At 40.6% G+C, this 27,299-nt stretch overlaps 1 protein-coding gene across 9 annotated transcripts in view; it reads left to right on the forward strand.

Moving 5' to 3' along the window:
* The window catches only part of cacna1g (calcium channel, voltage-dependent, T type, alpha 1G subunit), a 353,368-nt gene that overhangs the window by 98,178 nt on the left and 227,891 nt on the right, over positions 1-27,299 (forward strand). For all 9 annotated transcript variants that reach the window (XM_085415758.1, XM_085415761.1, XM_085415759.1 and 6 more), the window contains exon 3: positions 20,644-20,756. In XM_085415758.1, the coding sequence (XP_085271884.1) occupies positions 20,644-20,756 (113 nt within the window). The remainder of the gene's footprint in view (positions 1-20,643; positions 20,757-27,299) is intronic.

Consider the following 27,299-nt stretch of genomic DNA (forward strand, 5'->3'; position numbering starts at 1 on the left):
GTGTTGCAGAAGCAGCAAGTGTGTTTCCTACTGGAGCTTCCATAAATTTAAAGTATCCTGTGACAAAAATGCAGAAATGTGCCCTCGTGTTGGTCTCGGTTCAGATGGTTGGGTTTGGTTGGTGCTTGCGCATGCTTTTTCTGGTGCATGTTGGTAAAACTCCTACGCGGCCTTGCACTGAGGGCAGGCGTACATTTCCACGGCCTTTGTATTTTGCGTGTTTGTTTCCTGTTTTATTTTGAAAATATTTTCCTCGTATTACTCAGTTGACTTGACTTCCTGTTTTTGTCTTGTTCCGCACGTGAGCCCTTCATTATTTCCATATCCATGTTTTCATAATCGTTGGATGCCAAAACTGGAATTAACATCAGGCTATTGACTCAGTCCAAGAAGGTTTTATGGATTTTACCAAAAGAGACCCCAAAATACAGGTTTTGATATTACAGGCAGTCAGTTTAAGCCACCGGTTTCCATTCAGTATGGTCTGCATAAAGTGACTTAGCAAAGGAACAAGGAACTCCTTATTGATACTTATTGAAAATCAACAGCTGTGGTGAACTCCTTACGTCTTTTCAATGTTCTAAAGACTGCTTCTTGTTTGTTTCTATTCTTTGGATTTTCCTTCATCACCTAATCTTTCCCCAGCTCTTTCTCCATCCATCTTTCTTTCCACCCACTTCTGTTTTTTCCCCTATTGCTTGCTGGTGTTCCCTCATTACAGGGGCTCGCCGGTGGCTGCTTCCCCCCGCTGCACTTCTCTGTGCGGGCTGCACACAGACTCTGTGTGTGTGCACGTGTTCGTCTCGCTGGGTGTGTGCTTGGTGTTGTTGTCGTAGCTCAGTTGGCTGGAAAAAAATGAAAAATCGTATATTGCTTCCAGCCATTTTTTTAGTTTGTTTTTATTCTTTTTGTCACGAGTTAAGAGGCATTTTAAAGAGATATGTCTAAAGATTAAAAGAAGAGTCTTTTTTGTATGAATGACTTAATTATTATTAAATCCCTTTCCATTCGGGAGGGAAAAAGCTTTCCGTTTTGTTAAACTAAGAAGGAAAAAAAAAACAGCCAATCAAAGCACTCGATGCCGCTTTAAAGACATGCCATTGGTCAAACATCCAATTTTGAGACACATGATATTCCTGCTGCATCTCTGCATGTGTGTGTTTGTCTAATCACAGCCATATGTTTACACATTCCTGTACTGTACATAACATCAACACACACTCGCATGCCCAAACACAAAGATGCCGACTCCGTTGCCATAGAAACCGGATCCTAGCCAATAACTAGAAGCAGCCTTCTCGGGAGTGTAAACATTTTGTTTGTTGTCATGGAGAAATGGATACTGTTTGCATGCCACGTAACTTTTTTTGTTTTTTTCCTGATTTGTGCGTGTGTGACCTTCGCCGCGTTGCCCGAGGGTGCACAGGAGAGAGCCAGAGAAGATCAGGGCCTTGGTGGTGTATTAATACCAGCACAGATTTATGGCACTCACAGTGTGGTGTGCTTTTAGGTGGAGAGATGCTCCAGCTGACACCACGTGTTCTGGACTGGCTGGCGGCTGCGGTTTGGAGCTGACAGCTGATGGCTGCTGGCTTTGTACTGGCGTGCAGGTCTGGGGGAGAGGTTATTTAGGGTTGCTCTTCAATAACTGTTTGTTCTCGCTTGGCTTTTGCCACACGCTTGAACTTTATGACAAAGATAGCACCACCGCAGTGGGAGAAGACATTCAAAAGGAGCTTGTGAGCTCAAAGATTTAAATTTGCTGTTGTTGCATTCGCAACCTCCTTATGGAAGTCGGCTTGTTCTCTTCCTCCTTTTCTTTCCCTTTCTGATCCTGGCAGGGGCCAACAACAACACAGACCTGGGATTTTTATATAGCTACAGAGAAAGTTTTGAGTCATCCAACACTTAATATCCACAAGGCATTCTCTGAGATTGGCAAAGCTTTTAGAGTCACTGGGGTTTATAGGCTCTTTCTTTCCCTCAAACTTGCTCCCCTCGCCTACCTTGCTCTCCCCTTTCTGAGAAGCAGTTGGAGCCTATAGCCATGGCTTATTTGCTTTGTATAATGGGCTGCTCAGTGCCAGAGGATTGGCTTGGCTAGAAGGAGAGACCGGAGGAGAGGAGAAAGTAGAGTCAAGGGGGGGAGACAAAGCAGAGCTTTGCTCTGTGAAGACTGCTGTTCTGGGCCTGTGGCTTCCCAGGTCTCTATTGTAATGACTGTATCTGTGTGCATTAGCATGAAGTAGTGGTCACGAGCTGCAACCAAGTGGAGACTAGGGATACTCAGTGCCCACCAGACATCAAACCACCCTGCCTGCCCCACTTATTATATACTTTTTGATGGCAAGAAAGGGTCTACCTCTCTTGCTAATGTCTTGGCGATGAGAATACACCCATGCGTTTGAAGTATGGGGAGGAAAAGCTGGCCACAGTAAATATGAGGTTTTTAAGGCTTGGTTTTTGCTTAAGGTTTGATTTGAAGTCTGTAGTGGTTACAGTCAAGGTAGGGAAAGTCTCAGACACATGAAGTTAAGTCACTCCTTAGTAACAAAACTAAGTTAAATGGTGTGATTGTTGTGTGGGTTACCTTACGCTGGTGTTGTAATACAGCACGTGTTAGCTGTGTGTCTTTAAAGTAAGTTAATGCTGATGCAGTCACATCACATCTGATGTTGTGGAAATTTCATACTGATACAGGATGCTTTCATAGCTATTAAACTTATTTTGTTTAGAGCAGACTGTGGTAGTAGACAAAGCCAGCTGCAGGCAACAACTTATGATCCTCCCAGTTCTTTTAGATGTATAAAATGTTTTCATTGCTCAAGCAGAGTGAAGCTACACAAGAAATAGTCCATTTACCATTTTCCCATGTTGTTAGTCAAAGGCTCCTTTTCCTTCATTCTCAATAAGGTTCTGAAATGTTCCAGCTTCTAAAGGGATAGAAACATCTTTGTATCCCTTAGCAAAAATGAAGGGGCATTTTGTCGAAACCTGAGGTTTTGGCAAAGCAACAGGCACTTGCTATGAGGAGGAGCCTTATGTTTTGCATAAAGATGGTTAAAAACAATTGCCCTTCCAACAAAACACCTTGAAATGAGCTCTGGTCCCCATGTAGCTGCTTAGTAGCTATATTTAACTGCTCCGCTCTGAGTAAGATAGCACCTATCTGTACTGTAGGTGTGTGTGTGTGGCAGTGTGCCTACAACCCAAGAACTAAACTTAACATCTCTCTCAACATTAGAAATATATTTCAGTACTAAACCTTTCCATTACCTCTCCCCCGGCGTCTGCAGTTTGAAAAATGTTTCCTTGTGATTCACCAGCTTATCAGCCTCCATCTACCTCACAGGGACATCGCCGTTATCAAAGTCAGAAAGAGATGCTACTGTCCGTGATTTGCGACAGATCATTCTAATACTCCTTTAATCCTTATTTTGAACATGACAGCAGGAGACAGGCAGAACAAGCTGTTCTGGGCTCCTTTAATAATGTTCACATGAGAGGAAGGCACAGACTGAGAAATTGGAGCGACAGTGCACATTGTTGCTGGTACACAGGTGTGAGAGGGACTTCAAGCTTGTCATAGAAAAAAAATGTATTCAGGATTAAAGTCACAATCTTTGTCAAGTTAAATAAAGGGAATTGAGGAAAGCAGTGTAGTAGGTGAGCATGAAGTACAGCGTGACATCCTCTGAAGCAGTGGTTCACTTCAGGTCCACTTACTGGACTTTGTTCTTTCAGAAAAGTAGGTCAGGCATTGGAAACCCAGCCCCAGGTACCAGGGATAATACAGAATTATCTTCTAATCAACATTATACAATTTTGGTTTCTGTTCAAAGCATTTTACTGTTTCTATTGAGGAGTTACATCAGTTTTTAAGCTTAAATATCATTTCCCATTGTTAGAACTGATTGCTAATTAGCTTTTCCTAGCCCTCTAAATATTTGGACCGTGTTTCAACACATGAACGTCCTCGATATCCTGCCTATGAAAGCTTTCATGTGTGCTAATTTTTATTAAGTGTGTGTGTGTGTGAGAGAGAGAGAGAGGGAGCGTGTGTGTGTGTGTTTGTGTGCGTTTGTGCAGATTACAGTAGCGTGCCTCCGCTAACTTCCCTGCTATTAGCCTGTGTTCTGTTCCGGGGCCAGATTAGCTGCATTGATAAAGCTGACCTCCTGTTAATCATGCTGATTCTGGCACTGTGCTGCATTTTTCTCATATCGTCATTTCCCTCCATTTGCATATTTTCAATTCTTCACTTCTATTTTTCCTTTTTGTCCTGTAGGCCTTTTATTCTCTCATTTTCTTGCTAGCTGACCTCTCGCTAACCTGTCTGTGCTTTACAAGGTGTGTTTTCCTTTTTCTCTCCCTTTCAGAATTAAGGGTCTATTTGTTTGCTGTGGCATTTAAATGGGTTTCCTAAGGTGTGCATGTTTTTGTGTGTGTTTGTGTATGTGTGTGTGTGTGCATTTGGTGCTAATTCCAGTGAAGTGAAGGAGATGGGGCTCTAAATATATTTGAATACAATAGCAGTGACCGGGTGCAAGCGATAGAGACAGAGAAGGACCAAGGGAATGATTGTGTAAATGCTTAATTATCGAGAAGCTCCAGGAAACTGAAACACTGCCTGACCTCTTGTCTCGTTTAACACACTTGTCTGTCACTTAAACTTCCTTCCATACCAGATGCATCTTAAAACTTCTGAGGATATGTTTGGATGTCAGCCTACAAAAGGCTGTTTTCAATTTCAGCTATTTGTGGCGAAAGCATATGCTCTGCATTTGTGTATGTGAAAACTCCCTCAAGAGGATTAAAGCTTTATTTAGCCTTCAGATCAATTATTCGTTGTTCATTTTGATTTATCTCAATCACTTTTTGCCTGTTTATGTGATCTTTCATCAGCTCTCCATCTCTGTTTTTATGCCTGTTTTTCAAAATTGGTGTAGCCATGTTTCGAAGCCTCAGTCTTTAGTTTTATTTGGAGCCAGAAGTGACCAAGTTTGGAAACAGTGGAGTGCTAAGTTACTGGCTAATGCTAGCAAGCTTGTTTAGAAATCTGCATAAACAGGCATGGGTACAGAAAAACGAATGATTTCACAAACCAAAACTGAAGAACAGACTTCTTTTAGTATAAATATTAGTTCAGTAACACCAGAATAAAAGTAGAATGTGGACCTCCCTACTTCTAGGAAAAAGTGGTTTTGGTTGCTTAGAACTGCATTTGGTGACTGATTGCATGTAGTTGTGTTGGGTGTAATGTGTTACAGTAATCACATTATATTTTTCAGCAATGCAGTAACCTAACACACTACTGTACTACATTCAATAATTACAATACAGTTACAATTATATAGTTAGTTGGGTTCATCAGTTCTCTACATGCTAGGTGGTTAGAAAAAACCCCTCATCAAACAGATGAGCTACTCTCAGATCATTTCAGTTGCTGTGCAGGAGGATAAAAATGGTGGTTAGACTATTGCTTTTGAAGACTGGAGATATTGACATTACTTTTATTATAATTGCACAAAAGGATGAGCATGATGGTAAGGTGCAAACTGCATCTAGGAGAGAAACAACCAATCATTATGCTGCTAACTGCAACTGGCAAAGACTGCATGCTAACACAGAGCTAGCCAGGAACCCAGAACCCAGAGTAACGTTAAAGCTGAGTGCATGCTGACCCCAGCCCAGCAGCCAGCCTGCCTTTTGTTAACTCCCATCCTCTGTGTCACGGCGGGGTGCGCCGATGTGTGCGGAAACAGGACCCAAAAGCAGATGATGACGAGGAATAGTAATGATTAACAGAAAAGTGAACCTTTATTGCGATGACGGCAGGAAATGAACCAAGAGACCAAAGCAAACAGGCAAAACACTAAGAAACAAAACACTGAACTGACAAAACACTAAGAAACAAAACACTAAAGGTACTAAGACCAAAAACTATAACTATGACCGAGGTGGGAAAAATAAACAGGCTATGACTATGACTCTGGTGAGAATAAACAGACGAACTGACAATGGCATGAAGAAAACAAAAGGCTTAAATACAGACATGAGGTGATCAGGGGAAGTGGCGACACATGAGGAAACAGCTGACTGACATGAATCTAATGACAGGACCAGGAGGAGTGAAACTAAATACAATGACCAAAGAACACATGACACTGTCAGAATAAAACAGGAAACACTAAAACTAGACATGACAATACAAACTTAACATACCAAATACGTGATGAATAATGCAAGAACTCAAACAGAAAACCCAGGAGCAATAACTGCCTAAACTAAAGGCAAAATAGGAAATAACACAAAACTAACAACATCTCAAAAAATAAGAACAATACAAAGAAAACTCAAAGTGCTGGGTCGGAGACCCAGCCTGTGACACTCTGTCTTAACCGGTTAGTGATTTTATTACAGTAATATCACCATTACGCTGGTTTGCATCTTTGCTTTGTGTTGCTGGCTTTGTTTTCATACTTGTTCATACAGAAAGATTTAAATTTGGCAGCCATTTTTGATCATAAGACAGTTGCACGGATTGTAACAGTCTGCAGAAAATTTTTTCAGCTTTCAAGACTGGAGCTGACTGGTATGAGGTATTAAGTGGTAAATTAGTCACAGAGACCAAACATTTTTACTTTTCAAACAACATGAAAGGCATGAAAACATATCTATAAAGAAAGGCTTGTTTTTGAAACCAGTCTCAAGTGATGACTCAAGGAACTGCAGCTATTCTTTAAGCCCAAGGACTGGGAAAGGATCCACCTCTGTGTGTGTGTGTGTGTGTGTGTGTGTGTGTGTGTGTGTGTGTGTGTGTGTGTGTGTGTGTGTGTGTGTGTGTGTGTGTGTGCTCTCTGCTTTCTGTAGGTCACTCTGCCTTCAAACAAATTTATATACTCTCTGTATATGTGCTTTCTGTTCCCCTGGTGTGCGAAAGCTTTTGCCTTCACTCATACTCACACACATACCGTACTCGCGAATGAGCCAGTGCATCATGTCAATTAGAATGACAGAGATGGTGCTGCATCTTACCCGACGGACACACATCTGCTAGTTCATAGTCTGAAGGGCGCTTACTGACCGCAGATGTTTCTGTCTGTGTGTGTGCATGCATGTGGTAGTTGTAACGTGTGTTGTCTATTTTACCTGTGCTTTAATAGATTTGACTATATTGTTGTTTTCTGTGTGAGGTTTTTGTCACTTTCCCATCAAAGGATCATTGCAGTCATATGAATGAGTTTCTTCTTTTGTTAAATTGTTTGACTAAATTATACAGTTTGCCTCCTATATAGAAAGTTATAATACATTCCTGTAAATTTAGTTTATTATTTTGTTATGGATGTAATGGTGGGCTTAGAAAGGACTGAAAACCTTGTCTTATCTTTGTATGAAGAACCCTAACCCCTAACCCTAGACCTTGGACATTTGATCTCTGAGAGCCTAGATCAGTGTCTCCCAACCTTTTGAAGCCATGGCACATATTTCACATTTGAAAAATCACACGGCACACCACCAAACAAAAATGTCACGAAAAGCATATTGAGAATTTTCCCCCGCGTTCCAGGCAAAGTGGAATTGGCTCGGTTTGTCCCCAGTATACCTTTTTTGATTATTTTGACCACTACTCATGCTAGGGCCTTCATCTGGGTTGGAATTTTCTCCAGGACGCGGGTCAGATTGTCTACTTTTTCTTTTTAAATATTTTTCTATTGCTATTACACGCTGCTCACAGCATGACTATTATGTAATTTCTTCCTCATCTTCTTCTGTTTGACTGGCAGTCGGCAACCCATTTAATTAGAACCGCTACTACTGCCCTCTAGTGGAAGAGATTGTAATTGTTGTTACTCACCCAGATCGCTCAGAGTACTAATCAGGCGGAACCAGATAATCTTCGACAGCACACCTGAACATTTCTCAAGGCACACCTATGGTTGGGAAACACTGGCCTAGGAAGCTGACCTCAGTGGTGGAAAGCAATATCTTGGTGAGAACAACTGATAGGTGAACTGGTGAAGTAAACTCTCACTAAATCCATTACATATATTAGAAAAATCACTATGGCGCAGCCGTTGCCGACTGAACCCTCGGGTGGTTGGCACTTTTCTTGGAGGAGTTTGGATGTTGTGCCTGTGCCTGTTAGGTTATTTGTTAATTCTCAATTGCACGGGTGTGACTCTAACACAGAGCTGTTGTATCTTTATGATGTCCAGATTGTCCAGAGTATAAATCAGCAAACAGGATATTTTAGTAAGAAAACTCTGTCACTCCAGTTTAGGGTTCAGTCTAACTATCCATATATTTTATGTGGCAGTAGGTGGTTTTCTCTGAATGTGTTTCTCTTCCAGTTGCCTGGAAGATTCTAAGAGATTGACGATTTAACTATATTGCTCTCACCTTGTGCTTACTCACACTGGTGAACTCAACAGCATAATCCCTCTGCATTACTCCAAGCGTGAACAGCAAAGTGGCGTAATCGCCGCCAAGGATGGCGATTACACTCGGCATTAGAGATTCCCTGTTACATAAGTGGCACACGAGAGGTTACTCTGCCTTTGGATAACTGCTGGTTTGACAATCTTAGATGTGTGGGTGAAAAAAAACCAACCTTTGACTGAGAAAATAATGGACATCATAAAAGTATACTGCAAAAATTAGCATATCTGAAGCAGCAGTGGAACGAAATACTGTTCCAACCTGAGATGTGCTGTAGTACAGTGTAGTCTTTTCTCTGCCTGCACCCTGACTGTACTGAAGATATTGATATTTCCTCCCATTGCGTCACCAAGGCAGCTGCTATAGTAGTGTAAAATCTCTCTCCCACTCCTTTTATTCTCTCTTCCTTGACTCTAAAAAAACATTTGCTTAGTTTTATTTAATTGGACAGAAGACTAATATTTTTCTTCTCTGTGTGGTAGTTATGGCCGGATGCACAAAAACAGTAAATCTAGTCATTCATGGTTATTTCAAGTAGATCATCTATAAATCCAATTATATGACAAATGCAATAAACCAGCCTTGGCAGATAGTTGAGGTTAAAAATTAATGGAGCATAGTTCATTTTCTAGATGGTAATTGAAGATGTTGCTAAAAAAAAATGTTAGACATCTCAGACTTTCCAACACCTCCCTCAAAGTTCTGCTCGGTAGCTGCGACAACTCTGCCCATCGCCTCAGCTACAGATACCACAGCAATAGAGATGTGACTTCACAATACTTCCCAATGAAAGCCTGCGTTGCTAAGCAACTCGCAGTCCGCAGTGGCAAGATACAGGGGTGTTTCCTGGCTGATGAGAGTTATATATGTGTGTGTCTGTGTGTATGCATGTGGAGGAACTGCTTGTGCTGCGAGCTTAATAGAAACCCTATACCCCCGCATTTTCAATGTAAAACTCACATGTAACAGGCTGACTGCAGCTTAAATGATGCTGTGCATATCCACAAGGGGACATTTTGGAAGACGAGCTGGTTTTGGTACGGATCTTAACGAGGCAACCAGATAGTGAACTCAGCCTTTTCTTTCACCACTCTCACATCAAAATTGAGTCTGCGTTGTCTCAGTATAATAGTTGGTGTACTGAACGCATCCATATTCATGAGCGAGGAGCTCGGAAGAAAGTTGCAGTGGATTTAAATAGACAGCAAGTTGGAGCGAGGGATGAATTTATCAATAATGTAAGCTACTAAAACTTTCATGTTGTTTGCTGTCACCCATATTCCCTCATGGGAAATCGTTTGGTCAGCTGTCAAGCCCTCGACTCTCCCCTGCGCACACAAATGATTGCTGAGGTGCTGCGGCAAAATGCTTTGTAGGGACATTAAACTGATAAGTTTGGCCCCGACTTCCTCGCTGCCTCCTTCTTCTTTCTTAGTCTTTCGCATTTGGCCCCATGTACACTTTCTTTCATTCTCCACTTTTTTTGTTACAACCCAACCCCAGAAATCCATCCTATCCCCCCCATCCATCCTTCTCTCTGAGCTCTTTTACAACCCGTGGTAACCACTGATACAGCCAGTGCAACAATATGCTCCTATTTCTCTTAACCTCCTGACTCAGGCTACTGATAAAGCTTGTCAGCAAGCGGTTGGGATCCGCAGTGTTACACTAGCAGGATTTTCCACAAGCAGGATTTTCCACACTGTGAGCCGGGACGCTACTCTTTAACACATTAGCCTTTCGCTAGGAGTCATGCCCGAAGCAACACATTTACGAGCACAGTGCTCATTTTAACTAATAACTCAGAAAAACATGTTGACAGCATGCAGCAGAGCAAAGTATTTTATGACCTTGTTTGATTTGTTTTGTCTAACTTTTTGTCTTTCTGGGTTTGGAGACATTGGAACAGTTCAGCAAAACGGACAAATTTACAAAATGCATTTATTAAAAGCAACCTGCACTAACCTGCAGCGTCAAATGATTGCAGTTACTCATCACTGAGACAGGTTGTTAATTAACTTTCCCCACCTGTAACCCGATCTCGTGGAAGTATTTCAGATGACCACAACCTCTTCAAAGGGCAGCGCTGACAGCCTGAAAACAATTCAGAATGAAAGTAGAATATATTGTCATTCCGGAAAGTCCTCTATGACTGTTCTTCTCTGATGCCAGCCCCCAATAACAAGCTTTCCATTAGGACATCGGAAGTGTAGTGATAGGGGCTCAAAAAGAGTGGAGTTAGGAGTGACAGACCTGTGCTCACTTGCCAGAATCCCATGCATTACACACACTGCCAAAGGAAAACTTGTGCACCACTGTGGTACATCAAAAGCTTTGACATAATGCTATTATCCAAATAGCACTCTCGAATGAAGGGCTCGATTTGGAATGGTTCATGGTGGACAGGTGGAGGAGGTGGAGGTTTAAAGTATGGTGGTGTTTTGAATCAGACATCGAAGTTGATCACTATGGTGAAAACACCCAGGTGCCAGTGATATAGATGACCCTCTGGTATAATTTCTACTCATAAGTTAAGCAAATAAAGCTGCAAAAGTTACCCGTCCTTTCTACAAACCTCTTAACTCTACAGCCCTTATTTGGTTAGCTTTTAAAAACAAATCTGTGGCGGCACGGTGGTTAGCACTGTTGCCTCACAGCAAGAAGGTCCTGAGTTCTTTCTGTGTGGCGTTTATGTGCGTTCTCCGTGTACTCCAGCTTCCTCCCACAGTCCAAGGACATGCAGTTAACGGGGATAGGTTAACTGGAAACAATTGCCCATAGGTGTGAATGGTTTTCTCTGTTTATGTGTTAGCCCGGGAACAGACTGGCCAAGTATCCAGGGTGTACCCCGCCTCTTGCCCTAAGACAGCTGGAATAGGCTCCAGCGCCCCCCGTGACCCTGACAAACGGAGGCGAATGGATGGATGGATAGAACCAAATCTTCTTTGTTTTTTCTGTGGACACTTCTTTTATTTCTTAGAGACTAGCTGCCTGTTTTTTCTAAGATGGAGGCTAAGTTGAAAACAGCTGTTCCAATGTTTCAAGATATTGTTTTATTCAGGCATTTCACAGTTTGATGAATCGTGTCTTACCTTATAACTTATGCTTAACATGGAATTTTTAACTACCCTTTCCAGGCAGCAAAAACTACTATCTTGGAATACATCCTAAGGTGCTAATGCTAAACTTGTAGTTGAAATTGTTGAAACTTCAAAGAAGCCAGCAATCGTTATTATTGTCCAAAATCTGGATCTTTGATCATCTCTGCCTCTACAGATCAATAACTGTGGGTAATTTTTATTCATGACCATGAATTTTCTCCAACTTTTAACACGACATTGTTCTGCCTAATCTTTTCTAAACCTTAAAAATACAAATGGCAAATCCAAGACTTCTCTCTAAAACACCTGTCCTGTTTAGCTGCTTGTCTTAGATACTGTGCAGTGTACTACTGGACCACCACTTCTAGATTCCTTCTTTAAGGAAACTATAATCTCAGATTTTCATATAAGACAAAGGCTTTTGTAGATACACCACTACATTAACATTCCCGTGCTCAGATGTGGAACAGGAAAACAGCCAAAGAACTGTCATCGATTTTTCTCACAAAGTGGCATTTTTCATGAGGATCTTGCAAAGGAAGACAAATAAATAAAGATGTATAAATGCATGCATATCCGTGAGCATGCATGCACATATTTATGCACAATGACGGAGATGGATTGTGAATTACAAAGGGCTGCAGCAGTCACCCTCAATATTTCATGAACATCCTTTCACTTTCAGTTCTCTCTTTTTTTATTCTGACATGTTCAGCACTCTTTTTTCCAAAAAAAGGTTTTATTTTTGTCAGTCTCCTCCCTGAAAAAAGCTGGGGTAAGGGAGTGCAGACAGGAAAGGGGGAAAAAAGTGATCACAGAGAAAGAAAAAGAAGCTTTGACGCATTTGGAGAAAGGGGGATTGATGGGAGACGAGCAGAAAAGGTGAGGCAGTAGCAGCGGCTGTCTCTGAACACAGATGAACCTCACTTTTCACGCTTAGATACCTTCCTTCCTGCTTTGTGCACATTCACATGTGCCGGCTTTGTAAAGTTTACTCTTGGAAGAAAAGGCATTGCAACCCCAAGGAGGCAAAGACAAAAACAAGGCTGGTTGTCATGATTGGTAAAGGCGAAAATGGTTTCGTAATATAGCGAGGCCACTGAAATTAAGCAAAACCAAGGAAGGAGAGAGCGATTTTAATGTCAGCATTTCTCTTCACAGCGGCCATTTTATAATCATCTCCCTGGTGATTTCCTGTCAGACATGAAAAGTTTCTATTTTCTCACCTCGTTCCAACTAAGTTTGGCTGAATTTAAACTTTTAGATTTGTAGAGTTCATGAGTTCGTATGTTTGAGGTTGTTAAAATCTGACATAAATCCTCAATTGAGGTTTCAGAACAGGAGTCCTATTGTAAAGGGGGGGGGGGGACCCATCACTGACACGATCAGGTTTGGGGTTCCCAGGAAGTTAATTTGTTTTTGCCCAGCTACTGGTTTGTTCTGTCTTTGTAGCCTTTAGATTCACATTAATAAGAGTCCAAGACCTCATGTTCGTCTTCAGGGATCCGCGACATATAAGAGTTGATTAATTTGCCTCTGTTTCATGATAGTGGTCATGTCAGTAATAATAATTGCATCCTTCAGTCCTGTGGTATTATTTCCTCATGGCTCTGAATATCCTCTTGTACTTGACATAAAGATATGCATGTCAGGGATGGGTGGATAACAGTCCACAAATCTAGATGGTAGACTCCCCATTTCTTATCATCTCCTTCAACTCTGTTATTCCTCCTCTTCCAAGTACAGAATAAATCGAGCCTTATTTCAAAGCAGTATCTGGCTTTCTTTTCTCACCTGGCTCCTTTCCCTTTCTTTAGCCCCGTTTCTCATGTTCACCTACCTTATCTGCTTCCTTTCCTTTCTACTTTCTCCTGCTGTTTCCATCCCGACTGCCTTTTCTTGCACCTCGCTGGAACCTTTTAATGAAGGAACAAACGCACATGTTCAGCTGAATGTCACTGCATTGGCCCAGCTCCCGCTCCGTCTCTCAGCTGCTTCCTGTGCCTAACACCTTGGCCTTTGCCGTACTTGAACTTCAGGGAAGAGTGAGTTTTAATCAAGGCGACGTGGCTTTTCACATCCTCTTTCAGAGCCACTCTTGACTTTGATCTGAATTCCTTTCATGAGCATAATGGAGAGTTGTGAAGCCTGAATTTCACTAGGTTGCATCAAGAAAATCGTCCCAGTTCTGCAATGTACAAAGTAAGCAATATTCAAGCTGTTTTAGCTTCCATTGAGTATTGGTGATTGGTGGGAGATTGGTGCAACCTATTGTTAACGTATGTATTGTCTGAGAGTTGTACTATTATAGTGATAATCTTATAAAGAAAAGGGCAAGGCTAAAATTACATAAGGAAGTGAAAGGAACAGAATCTAGTTCATGATTCTTAATTTATTGTTTAGCTAGATGTGTTAGTGTATTCTCTTTTTCCGATTTCTCATGAATTTTGCTCAAATTGCTTGCTTTTTGCCTTTTATGTTCAGTTTGTAACAAAACACTTGACTTCCTGTCTTTGCAACACCAGCAAATTTGTTAGGCTCATTTTTTTCTAGTCACGACCACTTTAGTCGAAATAGGACTGCCATTCCATCTGAAGGCATTTAGGTGTGGCAGAATTGCTTTGTTCTGGCTACAGTCTCCCCAAACTATGTACATATATGAAAAGTTTTGTGCAGGGTGGTCCACATCCTTGTCCTACCATGCACATGCATGAAGAAATCAGAAGCCTCTCAGAGAACACCGCAGGCATCTCCAAAAGTTGATTCTGTTCATCTGGACGTAGGTTTTCTGTGGGAGAAACATTTCGTCACTCATCCAAGTGTCTTCTTCAGTCTCAGCTGACTGCAGGTTTCCCCAATCTTATGAATAGTACATTTGCACAATGACTGAAACTAGCACCACTGAATGAACAATGGGCTGGGAAGTCAGTTCCTTGATCATTAATATGCAACTTCTCATGACCATTGATCAACAACCACTGATCAAAGCTCATTGATCAAAGACCACGAATCAATAGCCACAAAAAGGCCATTGCAGAAGAAGCAGGACGTGTAAAGGTCTTATCAGCCCAAAGGAAACGTGCTAACAGGCATCTGCTGATTCTTAAGGTAATGTTTGTTAACACTGTGATCGGTGGATCTGCTGGGATTGGCAGATGAGCTTGACTCCGTGGCCTACCAGATTTATTTGCATGCACTCTTTTTAGTCTTTTAGCCTCTACACATCAACTTCCACATATTATTTTTAACCTTTAAGCAGCTTAAAATTTATTAAAATCATCTATCGATCGATCCGTGTGTGTTGTGTCCTGCTTTTTCCATAGCTTTTATCTAAAATTATGTCCATACATTGCATACATTAAACCCAAGCCTTTTTTTTACCTTTTCAGTCTGGAAAACCTGGAAAGTTAATGTGAAAACATTAACATGAGTGATCTCAATCCTCCTTTTATGTCTGAATATATTTAAGTTGTGTAAGATAAGGTATAGCACGTTCAGTATTTGCACATGCATCTTTTATTATATAGCTGTTTCACCCAACTGTAGTATCGTGCCAAGAATTCCCCGAGTGAAAGATATAGATTTGGAGAGAACATACGAAGAGCCAAGGCCAACTGGTATGTGTGGAGACGGGCAAGGCAGAGATGGATGCAGAACCACGTCTTGTTTGAGTTAAAGTAAACACAATGAAAAATATCTATTCAGAGAGTCTCGTCTATATCGATCGCTCTCAGAGTGCATGTGTGCACCTTATCTCATCCTGCTGAGGATTCATTTCCCTACTCTCATGAAAGAAATAACAGGTGGAAAGAACTTGATGAGAAGGGTAGAAACTTTTTCTTCTCTTTCTTTTGCAACAAACTTTGCACTTTTTTTGAATTTTTCTAACTTATTTCTGCTAACATACACACACAGATGTAAAGTTCATATGTACATGCATTGATTTCTGCGTGAGATTATTAGGGCACAGAGTCAGCTGAGTGATGTAGCGAGACAGGGGAAGACACAACGCTTGCATATTGTTTTTTTTTCTCCACTAGTCAAGAAGAACTTAACTAAAGAGGGAAAGGGGGGAGCATGCACGCTGTGTTTGCATGTGTAAGAAAGAAGAAAGGCATCGAAGAACCCAAGAGAGCAGAATACTTGGTGCTGATGAGTTTGATTATGTTGCCTCTCATATAAAACTGTTGTTGTGTGTTTTCATGTGTGTGCCTGTGGTGTAGCGCATGTGTGCTCCTTGCTTTCAGAGTTTTGACAGAGCATATCCCCGTGTATCTTTCCTCTAATTGAATCCATCCCTCAGGGTGTCACTGCTTGTTTATATGCTGACACCATGAAGGTGTGTGTGTGTGTGGTTTCACAATAAAGGCAGTACATTGCAAACTTTCTGCCCTTATTGTTTAATTATAGCCCAGCAGCTGGAGAGTCAGAGGAAGAGAACAAGGGCAGAAGAGGAAGATTTATTGATTGCATTAGTCAGATTATTCATATTTAATGTTTTGCTTTGTCTCTGTCTCACTACATAAACCCCCTCCTCTGCCTTTTCTTTATGCCTCCCTGTTATAAATCCACCTCATCCTCTTGTAAGACCTCTAGTAAACAATATTTTGTATGCATCAGTAAAACCTGCCCTTTACATCTTCACCTTTCAAAAGGTTTCCCTGAATTTTGAGTTGTTATTAACTATAAAATTATTATATTTATAATCCTTTGTCCTTTAAAGGAGGACAAAGCACATACATTTAAAGACTTTTCTATATATTTTACAGTGACAATTTGACTTATAGTCTATAAAATTAAGTGTGTACTCTGTTGGAGCAAGTTGTAATCAGAGGATAATAAGCAATTATAATATATAGTGTATATAGGCTAGCAGTAGCAGTGCCTGAAGCATTTATTCGGCGCTTGCTAACATTAGCTACTGTCAGACACCAAAAGCTGCTGGCTGTAGCAGACCAAGGCTAGCTACAAACAAACCACTAAACACTCAGACACAAACTCACAGAACAGGTGTTCTGTGTCTTTCAGTGAATATCCATTATACGCCCCCAGAGGCTTAGTCAGCAGACTAGCCAGTGGGAGCTAGCCTGTTTTTCCTGTCTAACTCCAGAGGAAAAGCTGCTAATTGGGGATGCTAACTAAGGTTGTCTGTTACACAGTTGTAGACCATGTAGCACAGAGTGTGTCTTAGCAGAACTACTTATTTATTTATTACTGGCACTGTCTCCTTTCACTAGTTAAGAGAACCATTAAACATTGCAGAAGCCCCAACTAAGTTGTTTAATAAAAACACAAAATACAAGCTTGCATTGTTTTTTTTTTTTAAATTATTATACATGTTTTTTCGAGTACCTTCTTTTAAATGTCCATTTATGCTTGTTGGTTTCATATCGGCATATACACATAAAGAGATCGACAGTGAATCCCTGAAATTCGGTAACATAACAGGGGAAATAACTGTTTAAGGTGAACAATCGAAGCTGCTACCAACTGGAACGAACAATGCTATTTGATTGAGACAGGGTGTTTGAAGGGTTTAACTATGTAACCAGCTCTAACTCTCCAAACCTCAACCTTCCTCTGTATTGATTTAAAACTGCAGCAAAATGGCAGCCTTGCTAAATAACAGATAATATAAAGTCTCCATTGAACCACCTATAGTGTGAGCCACTAAGGATCTATAAAAATATCCATCCATTGATTTGTAGCTAGTGTAGCTACCAACCAGCAAAGGGGAACATCAGATTGCCTAAGGTCTTGGGTATCTGTCTGGGTATTAATCTTCAGCCTGGGCCTACAAAAGCATTGCTAGTTGTTCTTGCTCTTAGTTCTTATTCCTTGCTTCCAAAGGTTCATGTGTAAATTTTAAAATTTTCTGTTTTTTACACCATGTAAGTGTTTAATATAAATCATACTCTTCACATCCCAACTGAAGATGGCTCACAGAGCTTCAAAAATAAGTGGCCTGTCAGAACTCACTAATTTGACAGATCTTCATATTATTGCAGAAGAGATCATTTCTGGTGAAAGCGTAGGAGGCTGAGAGGGAAAAGGGCAGGACCAGGGAGAGGTTGATTATCACATATTGATTCTGCAGAGATGCATGTAGACCTGCCTTTCTTCGTACTGTACTATAGATTCATGCAAAGTGCATACAGTTCCCTGTTTTATGTCCTTTGGCAGAGTACATTTGCTTCCTTTATGAATGTTTTCTTGCTGACCTATCTAGTATATACACATTTCCTTAATGAGGACAACTTCTGATTTAATTAGAGCACAGGCAGCAGCGTATTCTACAGGTGTAGATTAAACTTGTACTGGAAAAGCAATGTTTGGTTTTCTAAATTTGGAAGAAGCTAATTAGCACACATTATTAATAGATATATTTAAAACGCATCTTTAACCATTCCCTGTCATATGCAGAAGCATTATTATTTTGTTTCAAAGGTTTCTGGAAATTAATTTATTATCAGTTTGCTATATTATTTTTGCACAAATAGGACCAAATTTGCCTGTATTTGAGCTGGAAGGAAAACCAAGTTTCATCAGTGTGTTGAGTTCGATACCCCTACTTTAACAAATTAGCTTATAATGATTCGTTTCTGTTTATTCGTGGACTTCTCAAAGTTTTGATGACTTGAAATTTAGCGGGCTAGTGTATGGTTAAGGGCAACACAGATAAAATGGACCCATTAAATAAAATAACTATTTATTAAACAGTTAGCTGATAAAAAGCTTCCTGACAGCACAGGAGAACCTGCAGAGATGTTCAGGGATTCCTAACCCTGCACATGCTTTCCAGGAAGTGCAGTTTGAAATAGTCCAGTAGTATAACAATCAAGCCTTGGTTGGCCTGAGTAGATATTAAGAAGTGAGTCTAGGTTTATTTTTTTTTATGTTAATTTTAAATCATGTTTCAAATTTAGTTCACTCATTTTGTTTGCTTGTTTTTTCTTTCCAGTCATTAGTTAGGCGTCAGGCTCTAGAGACCAGTCTGCAACCTGCTGGTAATCTCCAGTTGTGGGACATGATGTGTAATACACAACTGGTTGGCGAGCGGTTGCTGGCTGTCACCAGGTGAAATTGGTCACTTGCTTCACTAAAGCATTTGCCCACTGCAGGTATTTTTTCTTCGTAGGTTACTAATGCAATTTACATTTAAACCTGCTGTACAACAAAATATTTTCCTATTCTCCTCTCTCCATAACGTTTATATATAATGGTAATTTGTTGGCCAACGAGATAATAAAATTTCTAGCTAGTTTTGTCTGGAGCTTGAAGGAGCTTTATGAGGATGTATGGAGAAACCTAGCGATAATGGTTTGCGCTGGTGAAGACTGCTAATATCAGTTGCTTAAACAAACAAGCCCGTAGAGCTCATTATTTTTAATTAGCCCCGCCTTCTTCTTCCTTAACTGCAAAGACATGCTGGCGCTGCCATAGTGTCGATTCCAGTTTGCACTCTTTAAAACTTTTAGTGCCACTCTTCTCAAAGTAGAGGCCCTCGTGGCTGAGCTTTTGTTTCCTGCTTAATGATCCCGCTCCATGTACTGACTGATCTTTTTAATTGCATCCCTTTGGACTCAGAACTTTCTCTGCATTCTCGAGTGTGTGACATAATCAGGCACAGCCTTCCAGATGCAACAATCATTATCCAAGTGATGCTACTGAGGCTTCCTTTGGACACAGACTTAAATATCCAGCCTACATCAATCAATACTCCTGTTAAGAACTGTTTGGAACTACCAAAGATTGTTGTATTCTTGAATGCTTCTGCGTAGCACAGGTAATACTTAGTGTCAATTAATGGACGCAGTCAAATTCCTGATTTCTTATTTTTATGTATCTGAAACATTTAAGAGTGACAAAAAAAAAAGGAAATCAGGAACATCCACACACGTACTCATCATCTAACAGATGCATTGGGGGTAACTTTGGGTTCAGTACCGTGACCAACGATCCCTGAGCACATGGACTGTAGGAGCCCAGGATTGATCCAACAAACTTCTGCTACCACCTGAGCCACAGCCCAGATGAACGAATTCAAGACTGCTTAGCTGAGACGTTTGAGATTCTTTTCTACTTCGTGTAAAGCAATCAAGCCAGCGGAGGCTTATTTGGACTAGCACAACAGAGGGTTGTTTAAAATTCTCTGTTTCACCATTTTCATCCATCCTGCTCTTGCTTTTCTGTGTTGACAGGTCATGCTGACCCAGCTTCATAATGGGTCAGTGGGATGAACGAGCAAGTGGCGACTAATGCGATAAAAGACAGACAAGTCATTTGTCCTCACGGCCTGCATGCACACTTTTACACACCACTCCTTCTATTCACATGTGTGAAATGCTCACACTTGGACACACACACATATGACAAACTGTTATCTTTCTGTCTAACATTGTTAGCCAGACTGGATGCAGGGTGCTGCCTGCAGGTGTAGTGCCATCTATAATACGAGTGGTGTGTGTTTGCTTGCATGTATTCAGTAAAAATGCGGTGTGGTTGTGTGTGTGTGTGTACTTATTGAAACAGTATTACCCTAATCTGTGTTTAGTCTCATCATTGATTGGTGTCACATTGCTCTAGCTGGCATTTAGCCTAACCACATTAGGTCTGCCCACTTCGACCCCACAGTCAATAAAATTCATGCGCTATGCATCAAGATGTCGCCACGTTCACTAACTGTAGACTTCATCCTCCTTTTAGTCAGCTTTCCAGTCTTCCAGCATCTGCCTTTGTCGTCTTTTGTTCCGCCTCAGACGATCTCATCTAAAGTGCCTATCCATCTCCCTCGCTAACACCCTGAACAATTTCCAACATGCCTTCCTAACGGATCTTTGGTTAAGAGAAATGAGAGCAGTGACTGCCACTCTGTACAGTTACAAGCAAGCTTTCCTATTTCCCAATTTTTCCTTCTTGGCTTGTTCTCCTTTCAGAAACAGCTTTTGATATAAAGAGATAAACATGCATCACTTTGTCAGATGAGGCTGGGATAATGAGGTCACTGGAGAAAGCCTTGAGAAATGCACATTTTTCTGCCGATTGTCACTGTAAGCTGCTGTCATCTCTCTGTGTTATATTCCTTAACTACTGTTCTGCACATGGTTCGAGCGAGCGTCCATGCTGGTGATCCTGCTGAACTGTGTGACACTGGGCATGTTTCATCCCTGTGAAGACATCAACTGTGACTCGGAGAGGTGCAAGATCTTACAGGTAAGGCTGTTCCTGGCTCAATATGATATGTATGAACTGTGTAAGTTGTAATTGTGCTTCACTTCCAGGACATCAGAGTTCCTATATATGTGTGTGATTGAACTTGCACAACAACGGCTTACTAAGAGTCAGTAGTTGTCATGTTTAAATTTGTATTTGCTTTTATATATTGTGGGTTCAGTGTGTTTACATGAGTTGGGTTACGTGGGAAGAATGATATCCTGTACTTAATACAAAATTAATTAATTAGTTTTTAATATATCTTAAACTCAATTTTATGAGTTGACACCGGTAGAGGGAGGCCAAAACCAGTTGTACCAGTTACCAGAGCTAAGCTAACATTATCTGTCAGTTAACCTGCACTGAGCTTTTAATTTTTAATCATGTCTTATATCGTTTGGTTGATTTCATTCATTTATCATTCATATTTTATTAAGCAGGTTTTGAAGTAATTAAGTTTTTTAATAATCTGAAGGTAAAAAGTTAATGATTTAATCAGCTCGTTTCTGTTTACATATTTCTCCAAAGGTTCTCGAATGATTTTGTACTAGCTAATTTTTTAAGAAAGAAATTATAAAAAGGTTACCTTAAAAAAAACAAAAAAAACCCAGTATTTAATACAATGTTTAATTACTAAATTTAGTGTTAAATTTTACAAGGAATTATGAATGCATGTTGTTGACCGTGCTAGCTAGTTTTAGCTTTAGGTGATAACTCCTCAGGTCAACAATCTTATCCAAATGTGGCAATGATTATGTTCACAGGGTTTGAAATGATGTCTGAAGCCCTTGTTTCTCAGACTTTTCATGTAGAATAAAACAAATACACACATTTATACTATTTCAGCTCTCTCAGCCTACACAAACCCTCACCCTCCAATCACCTTCGGATTTTAGACTGTGTAAAACAACCAGTTGTTAACGTGGAAGATGGGGTGTAGTGGTGCATTGTCCAATATCTGCTTGACAAACTCTAAAATTCAAATTTCCACTTCATAAAATTTCATTTGCAGAGCAGTCCTTACCTTTAAAAATATCCTGACATCTCCCTCTCCTGCTTTGTCTTTCTTACATCTTTCTCCATTACTGGGTGTTGCACGCTGAGCTTTTTTTCCTCGCTCCGGGAAACACTGCCAGCTTGACATTAGCTAGCAGACAGATTTTGTGAGGAACTGCAAAAATGGTTTGTGTGTTTGGTGAGATTTGTTAAGCTGTTTGAAAAGTTGCATTTGAAATTACCACCCACTTAAAAACCGTATTCCTTTTATGCACACTCCTCTTTTGTAGCTCAGTTCAGCTAGTAGCTGAGTACTGCAACTGAACCTTTATTTACATCTGCACCATGAACATAACACAGAGATGAGAAGAAAGAAAGGATGTGTTGATGGCATAACTGATCTGTGGGATGTTATTATTTTCTAATAACTGAGTATCAATGCCACAACTGGAAGTGAAACCAGGCTCCAACACACAAAAAATAGCTAATTTGCAGGTAACTATATGTTTTAGCCTGTCTATCAGATTAACTTGCTCATCACGTAATGGTACCAGTATAAGTCTGGTCCAAGTTAAGAAAATACTAGAATTTCACCCCAAAAAATGGAGCACAGACTTCTTGGGTGGTCTGCGTCTGAAGGTCAGCTTTACCACAGGTGAAGCTTAGCAGCCAGCTATCAGCTACAGTAGCCAGTGTCAGCACAACCGTCAATCAAAGCAGCCACAGCCCTAACTGTAAGCCTTAATGCTATCCACATGGGCGACTTTACTCACTGCCTGGTAATTTCCAACACTCTTTACAATCCACACCACCCATTTGCAATGCAGGCTTTTAAGTGAACTGTGGTTTAACAATTGTCCAAGAACTCTTTGCCAGATGTCCAAGTGAAAGAAGGAACATACATATGCATGGCAGCAAGACACTTCCTTTACTGGCGCTCATTTATCCTCCATGTTTCCTTTATGAAGACAAAAACAAGCAGTGTAACTGGAAAGTATTAAACAGGTATTTCAGGGACAGCATCCACACACTCTATAGCAAGTAAATAAGGACAACTAATGCAGAGTGTGGGAAGAAAACATCAGACGTTAATGCTGCGCAAATCCCTGTTTGCGTGGCAGATCATGAGGCAACACAACCATTATTTAAACAGAACTATAGCAGCTGACAGGGAGCAGGAACACTGAAACACTGAGATAAATTCTAAAAATGTCTAAAAAACAACGCATTTAAAAGAATCCCGGAACGAGCTGCTGCTTTCCAGCATATCTGGTCTCTGCAGCTCCCCCCATTTACATTATCTGAGATGTAAGATAAACAACAATATTATGTGGAGGCGTTTCCATTAATTTACAGACCTGCTTTAACCCAGTAAACACTAATGGAGGAGTGCCACTGTTCGCACTGTGAAAAGCAGAAGCCTAGAAAACACTTTGTTTTCTGTGCTGAGGGAAACAAGCGGAGTGAGGTGCAGCAGAATGGATCCGCGTTATCTGGCATTGTTCATCTTCTGCAGTGAGGAGATAATGTGCTTGCAAAGTGTTTCCAAATAGATTGAATCAGAACTAAGTCATCTTATTTTCTTGTCCACTGACTCTGAAATTCAGCAGTTTCATTCCAATATGAGAAATCTACTTCGTGTATAGTCTCAGATGTTAAAGTCGGCTTAGTGGGTAACGCATGTGCTGATCTGGAGTGTTGGAAAGGTAAAGATAGTAGGGAAATAAAAGGGAGGAAAAGGGAAAGCAAATAAATTAAGGTTAGGGGCAGGGAAAGAAAAAAAGGGAAATGAGCAAGAAGAGGACATTTATGGAAAAAGGAAAAAGGCACGATTAAAAGAAATCACAGAAACAGGACAAAAGAATGCAGGGAAGAAAAGGAAGGTAAAGGAATAAGAAAATGTGAAGCAAGGAAAAGGAGGAAGGACAAGATATTAAATTAGGGAAAGGAAAAGTACTGAAGAGAAAGGATAATAGAAGTAGGAAAATAAGAAAGGTGAGGTAACAAAGAAAAACAGCAGAGAAGAAAGGAAACGAAACGAAGAGCAAAAAAAAGAAAGTGGAGAGGAGACGACGGAAAAGCAAGGGGATAAAAGCAGGGAGGAAGAGAAGATGTTAAAATAGAGAATATGGAATAAAAGGAGGTCAAGAAAGGAGAGAAGAGAAAAGGGAAAGATTAGACAGAAGTGAGAGGAAAAGGGGGAAAAGAAGAGCAGAGGTGAGAAAAGAGTTACAAAGAAAAATGGGAAATTTGGTGAAAGAAAGTAGGGGTGAATTCGAAGAATGAAGGTAGAGGAAGCAGGAGAAGGAAAAGGACAGGAAATCAGAGAAATAAAAATGCAAATGCAAAAGAAAAAAGAAGAAAGGACATATGAGGAAGAGGTGATGATGTGACAGGTGAATATGGAGAACAGGATATGTTGAGACGGTTGTGGGGGGGGGACACGGAGCAGAGCTTTGTGAGGGTGCTGTTGCCAGGGCAGCCCATCCACTCCCTGCATCTCTTCTGCTCGCCGACATGAGATGAGATTTAATTCAGCGGCTCTCCTCTCCGAAGCGTAGACGAATGTACGGCCGAGAGGCTAAACGCATTCTTATTAATTCCTCGCTTCCTCCATTTCAATCTCCCCGTCATTGTAAGCGATCATAAAAGCACACGACCCACACTGCTCAGCTGTCTTTGCCGCACCGTCTCAGACGTCCTCACTCTCCAGTTTTGTCGGCCTCTTCTCGTTCCTCTTCCTTCTGTTTTCGCGCTCAGGGCTCAGTTTGACTTTGTAACCTCTTTAAATGCATTTTTTCCCCCCAACAGTTTTTATACCGTCTCCATAGCCAAACACAAGCTTTAGCAGGCAGCTACAAGTTGATATTGTTGGCTTTATTCAGCTGGTTCAACAAACTGTAACACTGGTCACTGTCTGTGTTAAGTGTTAGTGTATAATAAATGAGCGATTTTATCAGACTGATGATAAAAGTATGGCCATAACTTTGTTACTGCAATCAGGCCCACAGACAGAGATAACAAAACCCAGTAGCAAAAACATAAATGCACACATTGACTGAGATGGATAAGCTGCCATCATAAATAAACCAACTGTAATTACTTCATTTTACATCAGGAATTCTACTTTGTCTCCCTGGGCTAATGTGTTCCCCAGCTATGCTTTCCCTCTTTGGCTGTGTGTGATGACAAGCTTGAAGTCACGAAATTGACGCTTTTAACATTTGTTATTGGCAAAACATTTGTTTAAATATAAAACCTGGCTGTAGTTTCAATATGGATACCATGCAAAATCTCCCCTCGTTCATTATATTTCGCTTCCAAGGAGACAGACTTTCTTTTAAAAGAAGTTGAAAGTAATGAAAGGAGCTGTAGTTCTTCAGGCTTGCTGATGTTTTTCTTTCAACATTGTTTGCTTTTTCAATCATTTTCAGTCCAATCTGTGTTCCTGACTGTCTTCAGAGTATTTTGTTGTTTTGTCTCTTGGTTGTTCACTAATTTATAAATCTAATCTATAAATCATTCGAGCATACAACAGTGGATGAACCAGTGTTGTATCCACACATAACAGAAAACTGTAAAAAAACAGTTTTGAATTGCATCTTTAGGCAATTTGTTACCAGCAGCCTTTCATAAAAACACTTCATTTGACTCATTTCTGTAGTTGCATTAATCTGCATTAATACAAAATGAAAACTAAAAAATAAAAATAAAAGAACTCCATCCATTTTCTTCCACTTGACCTCATCAGGGTCGCGGTCCCAGCTACCATAGGGCGAGACCGGGGTACATCCTGGACAGGTCGCCAATCTGACGCAGGGCTTTAAACAGATATTAGCCAAAAGCTCAGCATGGTGTACAGTGTCTCCTTAACAAATGTGGGCACACTAGACAAGTAGAAGATAGAAGTGGTGGCTTTGAAAACTATCTATAGCAGATGAATAGTATTGGAAAGTTATGTTCTTAAGAAGCAGAATAAGAAAAATCTTGAAAAGATGTCACACAACCTCCTGACTTTCAATCAGCCCTTCCTCCTTAAGGAAAGATAACAAAGGAAAATTAGGTGTGCCAAATTACTAAAGAACTGGACTAAAAATTAGGTTTTATGATCATCAAATCATCAACATGTGTGATGTGTGAGTAGATCAGAAGAGAAGTACAACAGTGAGTGTCTACAGCCATTTGTAAAACACGGTGGATCCTCTGTCACTGAATTTAAGAGAGTGGTATTTGGGATATTTTCAAAACTGATGGAATAATGAACACATGAAAGTATAATCAGATTTCGATCCACCATGTTGATTGGCAACACATTCATTCTTCTAGCTCAGGAGGCAGGTTAGTGATTGGAAGGTTAGTAGTTTGATCCCTGGCTCCCCCAGTCTGCATGCCAAGTATCCCTGACAAGATACTAACTCCAAGTTGCTCTCCGATGCATCCATCAGAGTATGAATGTGTGTAAGTGTTAGCGCCTAGCTAACACTGAAAAGCATTGAAGAAAGTGCTCTTGTGAATGGTATGAATGGGTGAATGTTGTATAAAGCACTTTGAGTGCTCCAAGAGAGCACTAGAAAAGCGCTGTATAAGAATCAGTCCATTTACCATTCTGACAATGATCCCAAACACAGAGCCAATGCATTAAAAGCAGTCAAAGCATGCATTAAGGTATGCAGTAAAGGTGAACCTGGATGCACAATTATGAGTCATGGTCTGGCCTCCCTAAAGCCTGGAGTGTCATTGAAGCTGTGTGTGATCATCTTAATAGAGAATGGAACAAAAGGCAACCGTCATCCAAGCTTAAAGAAGCCTGGAGAACTTTTCCTGAAGACTAATCAAGGAAATGACAAGAAGCCTTGCCTATCAGAGTTTAGGCTGAAGAATAAAGAGGCTTCTCACCAAAACCTAAAGAAATGGAAGATGACTCAAGACTTTTACACACTACTGTACTCCACATTTCCAAAGTTCTCAAAAAGCCATTTTTAAAACACACTGTGTTGTGTTGCTAGTTGACACAGTGTCACGTATTTAAAGCCCTTAACTTACCCCAATAACCCTCAATCAAACATGAGATCACCATTGCAAGATATTTTAGAAATGCAGAAAATCTTTTCCCTCTTACTTTCGCACTCTTTTAAATGCAGTGGCCTCTCTAGCTGCTCTACTTTAAAGGCCTGATTGATGGCATGCTGCTGTGATGATTGCCCTTCCTGCAGGTTCTGCTCTCAAAACTGAGAACTACTGAAGCTCTGTTAGAGTGGCGGTAAGCTTCATGAAAAGTGTGTGCCTTTCCAAGTTTTACCCAGTCAGTAGACTTTGCCAAAGGTTTCAGTTCAGTTCTAGAGTCACTTCAGTGCTTGTTAAAGCAACAGGATTCAGCAAATTTGTGTCTAAAATCTAGTATTTTATAAAGGCTAAATGCTTCCTATCACATTAACGTTAATGGATCTGTGTTCCACAGTTGCAAGTATTAGTGCCTTAGCTCTCAGATCAGGGCTGTGCTTAACACAGATAGCATGAGGGCTAATGAGGGACCATCGCCAAGACTTT

Source organism: Rhamphochromis longiceps, linkage group LG8 (genome assembly GCF_057381845.1).
Source record: "Rhamphochromis longiceps isolate RC_006_pf linkage group LG8, R_longiceps_female_GT1.1, whole genome shotgun sequence".
NCBI lineage: Eukaryota > Metazoa > Chordata > Actinopteri > Cichliformes > Cichlidae > Rhamphochromis > Rhamphochromis longiceps.